Source organism: Phoca vitulina, unplaced genomic scaffold, assembly GCF_004348235.1.
Source record: "Phoca vitulina isolate PV1807 unplaced genomic scaffold, GSC_HSeal_1.0 scaffold60, whole genome shotgun sequence".
In the NCBI taxonomy this organism is placed as follows: Eukaryota; Metazoa; Chordata; class Mammalia; order Carnivora; family Phocidae; genus Phoca; species Phoca vitulina.
In genome coordinates, this window is record NW_022589763.1 from 914,459 (window position 1) to 931,122 (window position 16,664).

The 16,664-nt window shown below is 55.4% G+C and overlaps 1 protein-coding gene across 1 annotated transcript in view; it reads left to right on the plus strand.

Moving 5' to 3' along the window:
• Nucleotides 1-16,044, plus strand: part of LOC116623761 (granulocyte-macrophage colony-stimulating factor receptor subunit alpha-like) — a 28,841-nt gene extending 12,797 nt beyond the window's left edge. Inside the window, exons 5-13 of the mRNA XM_032391188.1 lie at nt 3,551-3,677; nt 3,803-3,932; nt 4,429-4,613; nt 6,108-6,241; nt 8,994-9,017; nt 11,010-11,145; nt 12,468-12,561; nt 12,916-12,997; nt 14,874-16,044. Of these exons, the coding sequence (XP_032247079.1) occupies nt 3,551-3,677; nt 3,803-3,932; nt 4,429-4,613; nt 6,108-6,241; nt 8,994-9,017; nt 11,010-11,145; nt 12,468-12,561; nt 12,916-12,997; nt 14,874-14,954 (993 nt within the window). The 3' untranslated portion in view covers nt 14,955-16,044. The remainder of the gene's footprint in view (nt 1-3,550; nt 3,678-3,802; nt 3,933-4,428; nt 4,614-6,107; nt 6,242-8,993; nt 9,018-11,009; nt 11,146-12,467; nt 12,562-12,915; nt 12,998-14,873) is intronic.
• Nucleotides 16,045-16,664: the final 620 nt, after the last annotated feature.

Below are 16,664 nucleotides of genomic sequence, written 5' to 3' on the forward strand. Positions count from 1 at the left end.
TTCTTCTTCTTCTTCTTCTTCTTCTTCTTCTTCTTCTTCTTCTTCTTTAGTTAGGAGTTGACTGGGTTTGTTTTTTTGTTTTGTTTTTTGTTTTGTTTTGTTTTTTTGCAGACTCAGAAAATGGGGCTGCAGAATTTCTCACTGGGATTTTGGGTTTTCCATGAGGCTGCACAAAGATGCTTGCAGGGAAGACGGGATAGGCGCGGGTTGATTCAATCCTTGAAGGCATCCTCCTTGCAGCCTAAGGACCTTCCCGGAGCCCCGGGGTCCTGCCTCTGGCTTTCAGCACGAGATCTGGCACAGACACAACGGATGTCAGTGATGCTCTGATTTTATTTTCCTACGTTTTGAATTTGAGGAATTCTGAGTGTATATAATGACCGTCCTGGACGGACTCTTCCTGACCAGCCACATGGGCAGTAAGTCTACCCTGGCCGCCCTGCGCCCGTGGGGTCTGGGATTTCACAAACAGGATGCTGGTGTACTCACTTCTTTTTTTTTTTTCCTCGTGGTCTGTTTTTCCTCTCGAGCCTTTTTTAAATCTCGTGTCCTCCGTGGGTCACCATGTTTATGCTCAGTATTTAGCACGTGACACCATGTTGGGCTCCTCGCCGTCATTCTCCTGCCAGGGTTGCTTTGCCCATTTTTTCCAGTTCCTCATTTTGTCCCCGTCCACGTAGCAGTGCTCGGGGAAGATGCCGCCGTAGGGGGAGAAAGGATTAAAAGTAAATACTGCCAGGCGGCCATGAAAGGGGACCAGCTCAGACACTTGCTACAACGTGTATGAACTTTGCAATTGTGTCTGCTTCTCAGACGCAAAAGGCTACATTGTGCATCAGTCCACTTACATGAAACCGCAAGAATAGACAAATCCTGTTAAAAGAAAGTGGGTTAGTGTTTGCCAGAGATGGGAGGGACCTCGCCTTTTCTGCCTTTTCTGCCAGACACAACCCGTGATGCACCTGTTCTCTGTCCTGACCCAAAGGAAACATCAAAGTCCCATCTTTTATTTTTATTTTATTATTATTATTTTTTATTATATTAAAAGTCCCATCTTTTAGACAAGCGGGAAATTGTACATGGGAGCAAAGTTCCCAGAGACAGGAGGCAGGACCCCTTACGGATGCTCCAGATGCAGAGGCTCCCGGGCCCCACGACAGACTCCGCTGGGACCCAGAACTGGCCGCAGGTGCTTTGGCTTTTACAGAGATTTGCACACGTCTCCAGGAGACCCCTTGCTGTTGCCCATTTTGTAAAGGGAATGCTAATGAGAAAGAGGTGGGAGGCGTTCTCTGTCCTTTTTGGAACTAGAAACATTTCATATACATATATATATATATATATTTTTTTTTTTTTTTTTTTTTTTAGATTTGTATTCACCCTCATGATGCACAACTGGGACGTTTTTGTGAGCCATTGATTATCTAAGAAAGTGCTTTTCTCCTCATCTTGGTCACAAACAGGCCCCGCTCTATTGAAACTTCTTTTCAGACATTTTCCCCCAAAAAACCTCTGAATGGGTTGCCTGCTGGTGGCCTCCTGGTTGGTGTTTTAAGGCTGTCAATCACTCGATTTTTATGCAAATCCCAGATTTTTCTGCCTGGATGTTTTAAGGGGCTCTTTGTCATCCCTGTAATTCTTAAGCTGTTACTCTTAGAACAGGCTTCGGGCTTTCAGGGCAGCCCCTGCTCCCTCCAGGTCTTTGCCGATCATCCTTGTTTCAAAATACATGTTTGCTTTTGTTTTAGGATTCCCAAGCAACTGGGTTTTTTTGTTTTTGTTTTTGTTTGGGGTTTTTTGTTTGTTTGTTTGGTTTGTTTTGTGGAGCAAAACCTTTTCACAAGAAAGGGTTTCTATAGACTCAGATGTGGAATGTGTTCTACTTCCATTTCTAGGAAAAAACAAAAAAAATCCTTCTATTATTTCCTATGGCAGATTCCTGAGTGCAGGCCTGGCTGGATTCTCAGGAATATTCATGCATCTTGTCTCCACTGCAGTCCCTCCCCATCCCCCAGTGCCCTATGGCTGCTCACCCCCTTCCATCCCTGGTGACACTTGTTGGGGAAACTTAAACACAAAATCCACCCCCCAACCCAGGAAGCCTCCCCTACACGGACAAAACAGCTGTATTACTTCATGAGCATTAATAAAAAGCATTCACAATTAATCACATCAACCAAGACCACCCAAATGAGGACAAACGAGGCTCCGGCCAGGGTGTCGGCCACCAGCTCTTACCTTCGGCAGAGGCTCAGAGTCATGCAGACGAGTGGGAAAACTTTATCGTGGTGCAGGCGAGCAACACCACTTTTGTCTACACTCTTAAGTTCTGTCAGCGGGGCTCTGCAAATTAAACTGACAGAACACAGATTAACTGAGAAGAGGAATGCACGTTCTATAGGCTGTTGAAAATTTTAGGTGGCATGACATGGGCGTCTTGATAGAAAGAAGAAAATGTCCCCAAAGAGGCAGTTAGACCTGAGAGTTTGTATACCATTTTTCAGAAAGAGCACATACATCGTGCAGGAAAAGATTTTGAGACTGCTAAGAGCAGCAAATTTGGGGAAGACAGATATTTGAATGGACACTATTGGAAGAGAAGGTTTATTTAGTAGGTTTGTTTGTACAGGTCCGTCTTGGTGCCGAATTTCTGTCTTCTTCATGGTACTAAAACTTCCCCCAGAGAGAGAGGGGACTGTGTCATGTGTGTTTCTAGAAGTTTCTGCTGTTAGCCCAATGAGGGAATCTCCAGGTAGGTTTCTTTCTGTATCTGTTGGTTCTCAGTTGCTTCCGGCTCAGAATAATCCTTACGCCACATTGGAAGCAGGGACAGAATTAGGGACATTGTTGGTGTTACTCAAGTCCTGGCCATTGTGAGCTCCGTGCATTATTGCAGGGATAACGGTCTCCCATGCATCTCACGTAGCAGGACTTGTGGGCTGATTTTTATAGGCAACAGGTAGGTTTCCTACAGGTCGTGAGGCCGAGTTCTGCTCTGTACCTGAGGAAGGCGATCATTTGGGGGAACAAATGGAAGGTTTCGGTGAAGTTTGTCCTGCAGATTGGGGTCCATCTCTGGGCTGGTGGGTGTCTAGAATTGTCTCTCCACTGGTGAGATTCACTCTGCCCTTCCCGGTCGGACAGACGGGCTGACGGGGTAGGGCCACCTTCCAAAAAGGAAACGTGTGCCCTGGTTTTAGGCAGACAGGAGGGCAGAGAGCTTTCGTGTGTGTGTGCACCTGCTGTTTGTCAGATGTGCCCAAGTGGCCTTTTTGGGGTGATGTGTTCCGAACCCCCTAGAGCACCAGAGGTGGGGGGATTCTCGATAATCGATTGAGCGGGATTCTTTGCCAAAGCTGGGCTCTGCAGTCCAGGCATGAGACCCAGTGTGCAACAGGCCTCGAAAGGGGTCCGAGTGATATTTGATCCAAGACGGGGAGGTCCTTGTTGGGGACGCCCCTCTGTGGACCCCTCCCGGGACGGAGTCGGGTCCAGGGGAGCCTGAAGCCAACGCATGACCTATATAGGTTCTTGATGATTCCCTTTCTAGGTCAGAGAGGACAACACGTACTTCTGCATCTTCCGTAACCGCGTGCTTCACAGGGGGGCCCAGCTGACTGTGAGCGTCACCTGTGATGGGGTCGAGTCCCAGGAAGTCCTGCTTTTTGAGAACCGAGGTGAGGTCCCTGGTGCTGGTAAGCTCCCGGCTCCCGTCACGCCCCACAGGTACCCATGCGTGTCACCACTCAGGGGCTGTGGGGGGCGGTGCAGCCGCTGAGGATGTCGGTCGGTGTCTTCCCAGGCAGAGAAGGTTCCGGGGCCGTGAACTTCTCCTGTTTCATTTACAACGTCCGCCTCATGAACTGCAGCTGGGCGCCCGGCCCCCGTGCCCCAGCCGATGTCCGCTATCAGCTCTTCTGGTGGACCTCCTTGTAAGCCGGGAGCCTTCCCTCCGAGCACCTGGGATCTATGTGGGGACCACATAGCGGGAAATGCCAAGCGAGCCGTGGGGCCCCTGGGGGTGCCTCCCCGAAATGTCCCAAAAATCACAGAACCCTGGGAGGAGAAGGGTTTTACCTTTGCTGCCGCCTGGCTCCGAAATGCAAACCCCCCTCCCGTCCTAAAGAGAGGAGGAAATCCACAGTTTCACGATTTTATCGTGCATGGAATGGGTTGTAATGGGTTGTAATGGGTTCACCCTGTGAAGGGCGGGATCCGTCCCTGTCTGTGCCACATCTTGGCCAGTTACCTGGGATGCATATCCCGTTCTGGTTTTGTGCTTATTCGGGGACAGATTTGTGTCGGGGTTTTTTTTTTTTTTTTTTTTTAGAGGGTTTTCTGGGTTGGGGAGGAGATTTCGTTGTTGATAATGTCTGCCCAGAAGGATAACCAGTCGGGCTTTTCCTGTGCCCCTTTTGCAAATGACAGGCACAAGGATGAGGTGGAGTGCGTCCACTACATCATGGACCCCACGGGGACGCGCGTAGGCTGCCATTTCGATCAACTTGGTGAACCCCAGCGTACGGATAATTACTTCTTCCTGGTGAACGGGACCAGCAATGAGACGGCAATCCCATTTTTGGACTTTGTTCCATTTGAAGCCCGTAAAATGGGTAAGAGGCTCCCTGGACGTGTGTTCTCCCCGACTTCCCACCCAGGAGAGCTGGCTTCACTCATCTGGGCTCGCACCACCGCCGTGTGGGATGCAACGCTGGGTTCTGGACCAGCCTGAGCGAGATCCAGAATCTGCACTCAGAGTCTGGGAAATAGGGAGAGAGAGATGGGCACGGTGGTCCCGACTGTCCCCTTGCAGTGGGATGCAAGAGAGGCACATGTTCTGGGGTGGCTGGGTGATGGACCTTGGGGAGGGTACGAGCTATGGTGAGCGTTGTGAATTGTGTAAGACTGATGAATCACAGACCTATACCCCTGAAATAAATAATACATTATATATTAATTTTTGAAAGTTCTGAAAAAAAAAAGAGAGGCATGTGTTCATGTCACGTACCCATTTTTGCTAATTTTTGAAAATTCCCTGCAAACCCTGAATTTGCAAATCCTGACTCATCATGGCTGCCGGGGTGGAAATACAGGGTTCATCGTGTTTTATGTGGGTTTCTGTTTAAAGACATCTTACGTAATGTACATTGCTGTTGAATTAACACCGAACGTGAGGCCCACAGCCCTATACCTCAAGCCTGAACAATGCTTACCGAATGCCTGTATTTTCTCCAAGAGGCACATCATGGCCTTCTTGTGTGTAGGAATGCAAAAGAAGAAAAAAGTTTTCCTCTACCCTCTTAGGTTCTGTACTCGGGGCTTGCAAATTAACCTGACAAACACTCTATTAACAGGAGAAAAGCATACAAATATAATTTCAATTTTAAAGTTTGATATGCATGGGGAGAGGGCTTCATAGAAAATAAATGAAAACCTCCCAAAGAAGTAGTTAGACTCAGGGACTTATACACCATTTATTTCTATTTATTTATTTTTTTTACTTATCTACCATTTTAATAAAAATCAATTAATTGTGGAGTTAAAGAATAAAGGATTTGCACTTTTAGAGATGGTAAATATATAGGGAAAGCAATGGAAGAGAAAGTTATATTAGTAAGGTTTGTTTGTGCAAATTCATGTTGGTGCTGACTTTCACGGACAGAAACCTTGCCCAGAGACAGGATTCATGGCAATCCAAATTTCTCGGAAGTTTCTGGTTTTAGTTGGATAAGGGAATCTCCACAAAGGCTTCATTCTGCATCCGTGACTCTCAATTGCCTTTAGTCCCAAATAACCCGTGTGCCAAAGTGCCCTATTTTGGAGGTGAACTTCCTGTCCCCTTCGCGCACATCAGACAGCACTCCAGTTGTATGCTTGGGGGCCATTTTAAACAGTGACATCGCCCACCCAAAGCACAAAAGCAGGAACAACACCACACTCAACAGGCCACGGAAGGGGTGCTTGTTTGCAAAGAAAACGGGACACGTTCCTACCGAGGCACATCCCGCCAGAACCCCCTGATTGACTGTTTTGTGTTGCAGATTTAAAACATGCTGGGCTGTTTGCGAGGTTTTTTGTTGTTGTTGTTTCTGCTTCGTTTTCCATAGAGAAGTATGACCCGCCAACAAACATCACGATCTCCTACAACAGATCGCATCACATTATCCAGTGGGAGAATCCCGAGATCAGATATGAGCTTTCGAGTCACGTCTTGTATTATGAGCTGGATATCCAAAGAGCGGTAAGAACCCCCATGTTCGGCCCTGTCTTCTCGTGCCGAGCTCAATCCCGGCTCACGGGCAGGCGACTCTGCTCCAGAGAGTTGTTCTCTGGGAGCTCCTGTGCTGTTTTTGCCCTAAATGGGCGGCTCATTCTTTTTTTCTTCCCACCCCCATGAAATCGCTTCTTTGTTTTTATTTTTTAAAGTAATCTCTATGCACAATGTGGGACTCGAACTCGGGATCCCAAGATCAAGAGTCACACACTCGTCCGACAGACCCAGCCAGGGAGCCCCGAAATAGTTTATCTTTTTGAGTCATTTTAGGTTCATAACAGAACTGAGGGAGAGGTAAAAGGGTGTCCCGCACACCCCCTGCGTGCACACAAACACGGTCCGCCCCATTATCAGAGTCCCTACCAGATGGTGCATTTGTCGTAATCGGCAAACGTGCATGGACACCCGTGCCTCACCCAGAGTCTGTCATGGGCAGTAGGATTGGCTCCTGGTGGTGCCCATTCTGTGGGTTCGGACAAATGCACAGCAGCATGGACGCATCGTTATAGGGCGTTCTAGTCCCGCGGCCCTAAAAATCCCCTGTGCTCCACCCGCTCGTTGCCTCGCCCCCAACCCCTCGCGACCCGTGACGTCTTTACTGTTCCCATTAGCTGCCTTTTCCAGAATATCAGAGTTGCGACCCCACAGGACACAGCTCCTTTTGTGACGTTTTTTGAAACAAAACATGAAAATGGGCTGAGAATGGTTGGCTCACGGGAGGTGCAGGGGGTGTTCCCCCGAATCTTTAGCTCACCCACCTGCTCCCCGTCCCCTCAGCTCACTCGTGCTGAGGGAGCTTCTGCAACCTGAGATCTGGATGCATCCCTGACTCCTGGAAGTTGGGGACTTTCCACCAGGCACTCGGCATCTCTGTTTCCCCACAGCCTGGGGCCTCAACCTGCACCCCAAGCCCAGAGCTAGGGGCAGAGGGTTACTCTGGTGCCCTTGCTGTGGGGGTTTGGTCCCGAGCACCCCGGATCCTGGGGCCTTTGCACATACTGCTGCCTCTGCCGGCAGGTGCTCCCTCCATCCCCAAGTGCTGGGTCCTCCTCCAAGTCCACCAAAACACCGCCTGCCCCGCCAGGCTCTCTAGATTCTGCCTCCTCGTCCGATTTCTTCCCAGAGCCGATGTGGGATCAGCCACTACCTGAAACATTCTTGTGCCTTTCCTTCTGCCTCTTGCCTCCCGGAAGCAGGTTCCCTGAGCGCAGGGACTCTGTCAGTATGCGTACGCCGACGGCAGAGCCGGGCACACTGGGGGTGCTCAGCACATCTCGCTGCATGAGTGAATGTCAGGACTATCCGTGGGTGGCCCACGTGGCAAAGCAAGAGCCCCCTCTCCTCCACATGGGACCCACCACAAGCCCTGGATCTGAGTCCCCGATGCGTCTCCGGGGGGTCCACCTTCATCCACGTGCCCCGAGGCACCCACTGGCCCCATCCCACACCCCGTATGGCCCTTGATGTCACAGTTTGGCACATGCTTGAAAGCTCTGCAGGTGACCCCCAGGCCCAGCCCAGGTGTGAACCACTTAGCTGTGGGCATCTTTCAAAACAGAAATTAGGTCGTTTCCCTTTGGTCCTGAAAACCCTTGCCGGGTGGGGTGTGGGTCTTGGGTCAGGGCCCTGGATGTGGCCGCCGAGAGTCCGTGGTGTCTGCCCGCCGGCATCCTCCTCCCTGGTGCTCATGTGACATCACCCAGGTGACCTCACGCAGGTGACATCACACAAATGACCTCATACAGGTAATTACGCACAGGTGAGCTCCCAGAGACGACCTCACATAGGTGACCTCACACAGGTCATTCCATACACAGGACTTCACTCAGGAGACCTCACACAGGTGACATGACAGGGAGCTGCACGCACGTGACCTCACATAACTGACCTCACACAGCTGACCTCACACTGGTTCCCCACCGGCGATCTCAGGCAGGTGATAAGCAGGTGACATCAGCCCTGAGCATCCTGTGCATGTCAAGCCCCAGGCACCAGGACCACCAGGAACAGCAACCCTTTGGTAGCGAGCTCCCTCTGGCTTTCTCCGCAGAACCTCGTGGGTGCACGCGGTAAATGTTGGAGGAGGTGCACGGTCGCTGAGGCGGTCAGTCCTTACCAGACAGTTGAACATTCACGGATGCAGAACAAAATGCTACTGGAGGCGCTGCCTTCTCATCCCTCATTAATATCCCCGGAGCAAACTCACCAGCCAGAGATAAATTCACAATAAGGAAACTTTGTGTTGAGGAGGAAAAGCTGTTCCTCTACCCTCTTAGGTCCTGAACCTGGGGGCTGCAAATTAAATAAAAGGGAGCTGAACGAGCAGGGCAGGGGGGAGCAAAAGGTCCTCATATGCATATGAGAGCTCACAAAAGAAGTGACTCTTGAGTAGTTCAAGTCAGGGGCTTGAACAAATAGGGGATAAAAACAATTGTGATGATGTTTGTCGAGGCAGGTACCAGGGGTCTTTTTTGTCTTCTTCATGGGCATAGAACTCCCCTGGAGATGGAACTGATGATACGTTCACCGTCCTTCCTGGAAGTGAAGTCTCCCCAAAGGGGGAATTCATGGCACGCCTCATTCCCAGTCTTCTGCTCTTTGGCAGATAAGGGAAGTTCTGAGAAGGCTTCTTCATACCAGTTCTGGGGTTCCAGGTGGGTTCCCACATTTGCATACAATGCTGAAAACACAGATGGTAACAATCTTTCCTTTTTTACAGGGCAGCGCCTCCAAGACAAACCCCGTAAGTATCTCTTCCTCTCTCTGCGACTCCTGTGCTTGGGCCCAAAAGCAGGTCAAACTTCAGGGTTCACTGATCACCTTGGCTGTGGGGTCCCAATTAGCCCCTTAGTGGCCGTCAGGCTTTTAGTCTCAGATTGAGAAGCTGTGTTTTCTTGAAAGCCTCTGACTCAGCTCAAGTCGCTGCTCATCATCCACCCCGTGGACAGAGCAACGTCCTTCTTCCAGACGCACGTCCTCGGACGTTTTCAGTTCCAAGATTGTCATGAGCTGAACAGTGTCCTGCAAAAATGCATGTTTGCCCGGAAGCTCAGCATGGGGTCTTATTTGGAAATAGGGTCTTTGCAAATATCACTGAAGGATCAGAGATGAGCTCATCCTGGATCAAGGTGGCCCTAAATCCAATGACAGGTGTCCTTGTAAGAGACAGAAGAGTAGACACGGACACAGAGGAGAAGCCACCTGAGGATGGAGGAAGAGACAGGAGGGACGCTGCCACAAGCCCAGGGACGCCTGCAGCCCCAGAAGCTGGAAGAGGCAGGAAGGACCTGGAGCCTCTGGAGGGAACATGGCCCTGCCCCGCTGGATCTCAGTGGTCCTGCCCCACCTGGATCTCAGACTCTGGTCTCCAGAGCTGGGAGAGGAAAGGTTTCTGTGGTTTTAAGCTGTGGGGTATGTGGTTGCTGGTCACTGCAGCCCAGGGCACTCTCGCACATAGATGAGCATCCCCTTGTACCCTCTCAAGGGCAGCAGCAACCCCCCCACCTCTCAGATGCTCTCTCATCCATCACCTGGGTTCCTGGGGTGTTACCTGCTCCCAGGGGATGCCCATGCCGCTGATGGGATGCTGCCCATGGACCACACTTGTGCAAAGAGGGTGGGGTGCAGCAACATGTGTGGCTTCCCAATGCCGAGAGGCCTCTCCTTGGGAACTAGGGGGAAATCCCGCTGTTGCCCTCAGCTTTTGTTTGCATGGGCTGACCTGGGAGATCCCTAGGTCCACGCCGGCCCCTCTGGTACCTGCCCCAGGGCTGTTGTGGCTGAGGGGGCAGGTAGCATGGGATCCGCAAGGTCTAAAAGGATCGGCACAGCTGATAAAGGCAAGATACTTCAGCCGTGGACACGTGAGAAGAAACTGGGTTCTTTGAGGTGAGAGGAACAGTCAAGAACATGTCCCGGGGCTTCAGGGCTGTGTGAACTTGGGTCACAGTCCATCTTCATACCTCGGCTGCAAAGAAACACCACGGGCTCTGGAACGAGCCGGCCGGCAGGGACTGTGTGTGTCCCACTCAGCTCCGGCCCCAGGACGTGGTTGGATGAGACTGGCATTTGCACCGGGGCGTGCCGAGTGAGGAGATGCATCCCCGTTCCCCTGTGGACCCTGCGGGCCATGCCTCTTTTCCCCGCTGACCCCCTAGTGTCCTGGTCAGTCTTACGACAGTGTCTCCAGGCCTGCACATCCCCGGACACCAGGATGCACATCCCCTGTGCGGTGACAGACAGATGGCCCTCATCCAGAGGGACAACAGGCGGCCTGTCCCAGAACTGGCCTCATTTTGGCCCCGGGGGAGGGCAGAAGGGGATGGCAGACCCTTGGCACCCAGCGGTTGGTGTCGGATTCAGAGTCCAGTTGTGCCCCTAGGAACCGGATTCAGAGTCCAGTTGTGCCCCTAGGAACCGCAAAGCCAGGTGGGGCTCCTGCCCTCCCCACCCCCGGCTGCCAGTGTATAGATTTGGAATCACCGCAAGCCAGGTCCCCAGGGCGTGGGCACTCTGCGCGAGGGGTGGAGCGCAGCTCGGGGAGCCGTGGGGCCCGGGCGTGGAGTCCACCTCCCCAGGGGCGAGCCCCTTAGGGCCCCTGCTTGGGGCCAGACGGACGGACCGAGGCCCCGGGGTCAGGCGTCAGTCGTCCTTGCACGGACCTCACACTCCAGGGGACGCTCCCGCCTCCCGCCTCACCAGCGCTGCTCACAGACCGTGCCTTCTTCTCTTCAAGGTTTTCCAGAGGGGACAAGATCCGAATGTGTACGTGATGCCCCGTTCTGCCGTCAGGCCCGACACCACGTTCCGAGTGAGGGTGCGCTCCCTGCATAATGAGCTCTGGAGCCAATGGAGCCCGACGCTGCGTCTCGGTGAGGGCCCCACTCCCCGCGCGCGGCGGAGCGATATTCCTTGGGGTCCCCTTGCACGGTTCCTCTTTTGGGTCTTACGAGGACACCTGCCACTGGATCCAGGGCGAGCTCATCTGGGACCCTTCACGTCCTCACACCTGTGATGATCCTGCTCCCATAAGGTCCCGTTGCCAGGTTTCGGGGTTAGGGCGCACGCATCTTTTGGGGGATCCTTTGAGCCCGCGGCAGCCCCCCCAGCAGAGGGGCTCGGGGACGTCCCTGCCGGCTCTCTGCCCAAACACACCATCTGCAGCGTGCCCCGCTGCCCTGTACGTCCTCCCGTGTTCCGGGTCACCCTGGGAGGACGCACCCCCAGACGAACCACAGGGCACCAGCCCCCTGGGCTACTGTTCCCTTAGCCCCACTCAGGTGTCTGGAAGACTCCGGTCGCCGGCCAGCCCCAACCCAGCGGTGTCCCCCTCCCCCGAGGGGTCAGCCAGGGCCCAGGGGTGCTCCATCCATCCCCCTGGGTGCCCCGTCACCCCCTCTCCTTTATGGGGTCAGGGACGGGTATCCCAAAGCCAGTGGTCTTCAGCGTAGCAGCCCCCATCACGCAGAAGTGCTGGCGGCAGGAAACACAAATGTAGGTTCATGGCGCTCTGGGGGTCTCGGGGGTCCTTCACCGGGCCTCTCAGCGCACCTGCTTGCAGGGACAGCGGAAGCCCCACAAGGCAGGGGTCCACTCGGTGCGCCCCTCCAGGGCTCCCACACATCCGTTCTGGGGGGCGACAGGGCATGAGCTCGAAGAATGCACCAGCTCCATGCCTTGGCAGCCCCCTCCCACGGGGGCCCCGAACGCACGTGTGGGGCTCGTTCTTCCCAGAAAACGGGTTCACGGCCCGCAGAAGCTGCACAGACCGCACAGGTCAAATCAGGGTTCCCCGAGGAAAGCCTGCAGGGCAACAGGAAACACACCTCTGTCCCACCCTGGAGTTTCACAGTTACGCATTCATTCCTTTGGCTACGCAGCGCGGTGTGGAAAGCGAATGTCCCTTGAGAAGGAATGCATTGCGCGGTACTGGTTGTGTCCTGGTGCCAATGGATACGGCGGGAGCTCTCTTGTGAGCAAGGCGTGGAGGGAACAGGCGGGGATGGCCAGGGGGGCGGGGTGGGCACAGGACCGGAGGGAGGGTCGTCCGCTGCAGCCCTGCTCCCCCCAGCACGCCCTCCACCCATAATCGGGTAACAGCGTCGAGGGGGGCGGCGGGTGCGCGCAAAGCTGACTGTCCGTCCCCCCCGCGCGCGCTTGCGCTTCTGACCCTCAGCTCCTCTTCCCGCACCAGGCCTCCCGCAGCAGGATTTCCGCCGCGTCCTGGTCGGGGTGGTGGTGGCGGCCACGGCTGTGCTCGCTCTGGTCCTCATGTGCTTGTGCAAATGGTGAGCCCCCAATACTGGCGCCAGGAACCCCCACTCCCCACCGGGGCGCAGGACCCCGCGCCTGTGGAACGCCCAGGGGAGGGTGAATCCGGAGTCAGGGCGCGGATTCCAGGGAATCTGAGGGCTGGGGAGGAACAGGGAGAGACTGTCCGTGGGGTGGGGGGTCTCCTGCTGCCCGAGCCACGTTTGTCCGGGGCCACATAGCCACAGTGGTGAGGTCGGTCCTGCAGGTGCAAACCCCGCCTGGCCGCTGAACGTGCGCCCGGGGTTTCTGTAGGAAGGGAAGGGGGCCGGCGGATCTGGGGTGCGCTGCCGGGCTCGCTGGGCCCTTCACCGTGTCCCTCTGGTCGGCAGGTTCTCTGTCAGGTCCAAGCTGTTCCCCCGAATCCCGCAGGTGAAGAAGGAAATCACGGCGACGTTTATGCCGCCCCTGGAGGTGAGTGCCTGCCACACTCTCTTCCCAGAGGTGGGTGCGGCCCCTCCCGGTTCCGAGTTTTTGGAGGAGGGGGCTGCTGGGGGCGGGGGGGCAGTGTGACTGGGCAGGGGTCTCCTGTGCTCCCCAACACTGGCGTGCAGTTCCGGGCCAGGGCTGGAGGGCAGAGGGAAGCGGAGGGGCCACGGGCCTGCGTCCAGCAGCCTGCAGCACAAAACTCCACCACCGGGGGGAATTCACCACAAAAGCCACAACTCGGGGCTTAGGACAGAAACAGCTCCAGGGGCGGGGGAAGTGGGGTGGCCCTATTTCCTTGCTGGAAATCCCGGGCTGGTCCTCAGGCCACTGTTGGTCGCCCTCTCGCGAGTCGGGCACCCGTCATCAGGAGACCCCGAACCCATTACATGGGTACAGACCTAATTTGCACATAGAGCTGCCTGTGGTGGTTCTGGATGGAGGTGGGGTTGGGGGGCCACCACTCAATCCCTGACCATGGTTTGCTGGGGCTGCCGCTGGCCCTCGGGTGAGGGGCCCTCCCTGGGGTGGCACCCCTACCCCATCTGACCTTCCTCGTGCATCAGCCCCATGTGCTGACCTGTGATGAGCAGAAGGATGCCCCCAACACAGGGGCTCTGGTTGTAGGCTTGAGGCTGTTTCCTTGGGAAACCCATCCCCTCGGGCTACCCCTGGGGCTTCCACGAGGCCTGGCTGCCATCTCATCGGGGTTTAGGGTTCATGGATAAAATTGGGGTGAGGTTCTGGGGTTTTGCAGGGGGCTTCTCTGTGGGTCTCAGCGTTCCAGGGGAAGGCGTTGCTGAGTTAGGGGCCCAGCCTGACTTCTGGGGGTCCCGTCCACAGCCCACACTCTGGCTGGTACAGGTGGTCCCCAAAACCTTCCTGGGATGCCCTTCTGCAATGTGTGGTCCAGGAAATGCCGCTTGTCTAAGAGGCAAGAGTGGCCGGCGGGTGGACGTCCAGGTCCCTATTTCTCGGTGGGCACAAAGGGACCCCTCCCATAAGGTTCCAGCTGGAAACACGATTCTCAGCCTCAGGCTGGCCGGGGTCACCCCCTCTTAAATTGGGGTGGTCCCCCTGAGTCTTGAAGCAGCCCTCCGCCCAGGCGCCCCACGGCCACCACCATCAGGCTAGAGGGAGCCCTGTCCTCCCAGGGAGACTGCCACCCGGGGCATCACCCCTGCATGCAGGGGGGCCAGGGAGGCCTGCGTGGGTCCCCAAGGGGCGCCCGGGGTGGGCAGGGTGGGACGTCTGCAGAGGTCTTTCCAGGCAAGGGACGGCTGCCTGGATGTGTATCCCAGATGAGTGTGTCATGGACACATCATTTCCATGGATGACGTGGCTTTCTTGGGACTCAACTCACACGCCATCCCATTTGCCCCTTCGGAAAACCCGATTTGGGGGCAGTGAGCACATTCGCCAGGGTGTTCTGGTTCCCAAGCAATCGCAACCCCCCAAGAAGACCCCGTCCCCATGAGCTGTCAGCCCCATCCCCTTCGCAGCCCCTCCCCCCCTCGGCGAGCTCGTGTCCACATTCTGTCTGTGGATTTGCCCATTCCGGACGTTTCGGATCAAGGGGGTCCCACACTACAAGGTCCTGCATGCGTTCTTCTCCCCCAGAGCATTGTGCGGTCAGGGTCCATCCACGGGGCGGCAGGTGTCCGATCTGTGCTCCTGCTCTTGGCTGAGTCCCGTACCCCTGTGGGCGTGCACACGTTTATTTACGCATCCGTGCACTGGGGGGGGCGGTGTCCACCGTTCGGCCACGGGGAGCCATGCAGCTCTGCACCGAAGCTTTCTTGGTGGCACAATCATGGTCCCGTGCATGGGTGGTTCAACGCTGCCCGTCTTCTCTCTGTCTCAGGTCGCCTGGGAGGGCAGCCGCCCGCCACCACTGGGCTCCCAGGAACCCGAGGACGTCCTCATGGTGGAGGAAATGTCGTGACTGGCATGGGGACTAGCGGAAACTGTGGCTTCGGCCTCATCCCCTGCCCCCGCCACCCCTGAAAACGTCGCGTTTGTGCATCGTCCAGTCCCGTCTGGGCAAGATTTCTCACCTGACCTGCAACGCCACCATCGAAAACCCAGCAGCACGGCTTTCTAGCTTTCTACACGTGTCCAAGCGGGCGGGCAGTGTGGGTGGCTCGAGGACGTGGAGAGAGGCCGCCATGCTCCCCTGGTCCCCGGGGCTGGTCCTACAGGCTGGGAGCACCAGGGTCGCCCGTCCCCATCGTGCACCTAGCACATCCCAGCGTGACGAAGCCCTGGAGACGCTCACCGTGCCGTGAACCAGCCGGGCACTGGCCGAGGGCGAGGGCGGAAAGAGAGAGCGCGCGTTTCTTCCGCCGGATGAGCCTCTGCGTCTGCATTAGGGGACCGGCACCTGTTTGGGTTACTTGCAGAGTTGCGCCATTGCTTTTAAGACAACGGTCTCCATGGCACGTGGGGCCGGAAGACACGCGTTCCCCGTGGATGTGAGAAGCGTCGGGGATCAAGATAACTGCTGCCCCGTGTCCACGGAAGCCACGCTACCCAGTGGCTGTTTATCCAAACCACACACACACACACAAAGGAAAAAACAAAAAGAAGAAATAAAGCAAAGCTGTCAGAGCAGAAGACGCGTTCATGAACCCCCAGACGCGAAATATCTGCACTCCCTCCCCGGGGCTTCCTCCTGCAAATACGGCCATTATACCCTCATTGCAAAGAGCCCGGCCACCCTGCGCTGCCCACACGCAGCACACGCATCGATGCACCTGTCTTTGTGGAGAACCATCCCTACTCCTTAAAACTACGTGCAAAACCAGCGGGATGTTTTTGCACGGATTTGCTTTAAAACGAGGGTGCAGACTGCGGGGCCCCGGTGAGCGCTGATGCACATTTGCAGGTGCTCGTCGGGAAAGATGATCACCGCACAGTGTTCGCAAAGTGCCAACAGGACGGGGGCACGTCCCCCCCGCCCGCAGGTGCAAGAATCGATTTGACCCCTGCACGTCAAGGATGCTTATCTGCAGACTTCACGCGTTTTTGTTTCATGCTTGTCTGTATTTTTGACTCCGGGGGGTGGGGGGGGGGAAGAAATAGGTTTACAGTGAGAAAGTGGTGGGTGCATTTGAGGGGAAAAACATCTAGTATTGGGAGCACGTTTCGATGGGAGTAAGACCATCTTCTTCTGTTCTGATTTTGCAAATTGCTGGGAATGAACGTGCAGTGCTCTCATTACGGCTGGTTTTGTATGAATCCTGTTGCTGGTGAACAAAGGTTGCTCACAAGAGTCCTTGTCCTTAAAGAGACCCTCCGTCCGCACAGGACGCCGGGGGCCATGGGGCAGGCAAGTGATTTGGGGGAACGCAAAACAAAGCAGAATGTGGGGTAGGTGGGCGTCCCCAGGACGTGGGACTCCTGCAGGGCAGGCTCCAGGGCGTGGATGGGGCTGTGGTTTTTCGAGCCCGATATGCCCACGGCAGGACTTTGCAGGTGAGGGGGCGGGGTCCCTCTTTGCAGAGGTGGGGAGGCCCAGCCCTCAGAGAAGGAGGTGTCTCTGTCCCAGGTTATTGGTGGAAGCCTGGGGTTCCGCCGTATGGAGGGCTTCGCTCAGATCTTGCAAATGGGGACGTGGCCAGGACAGGGAGGAGTGGGAGTTATGCCGGACCCC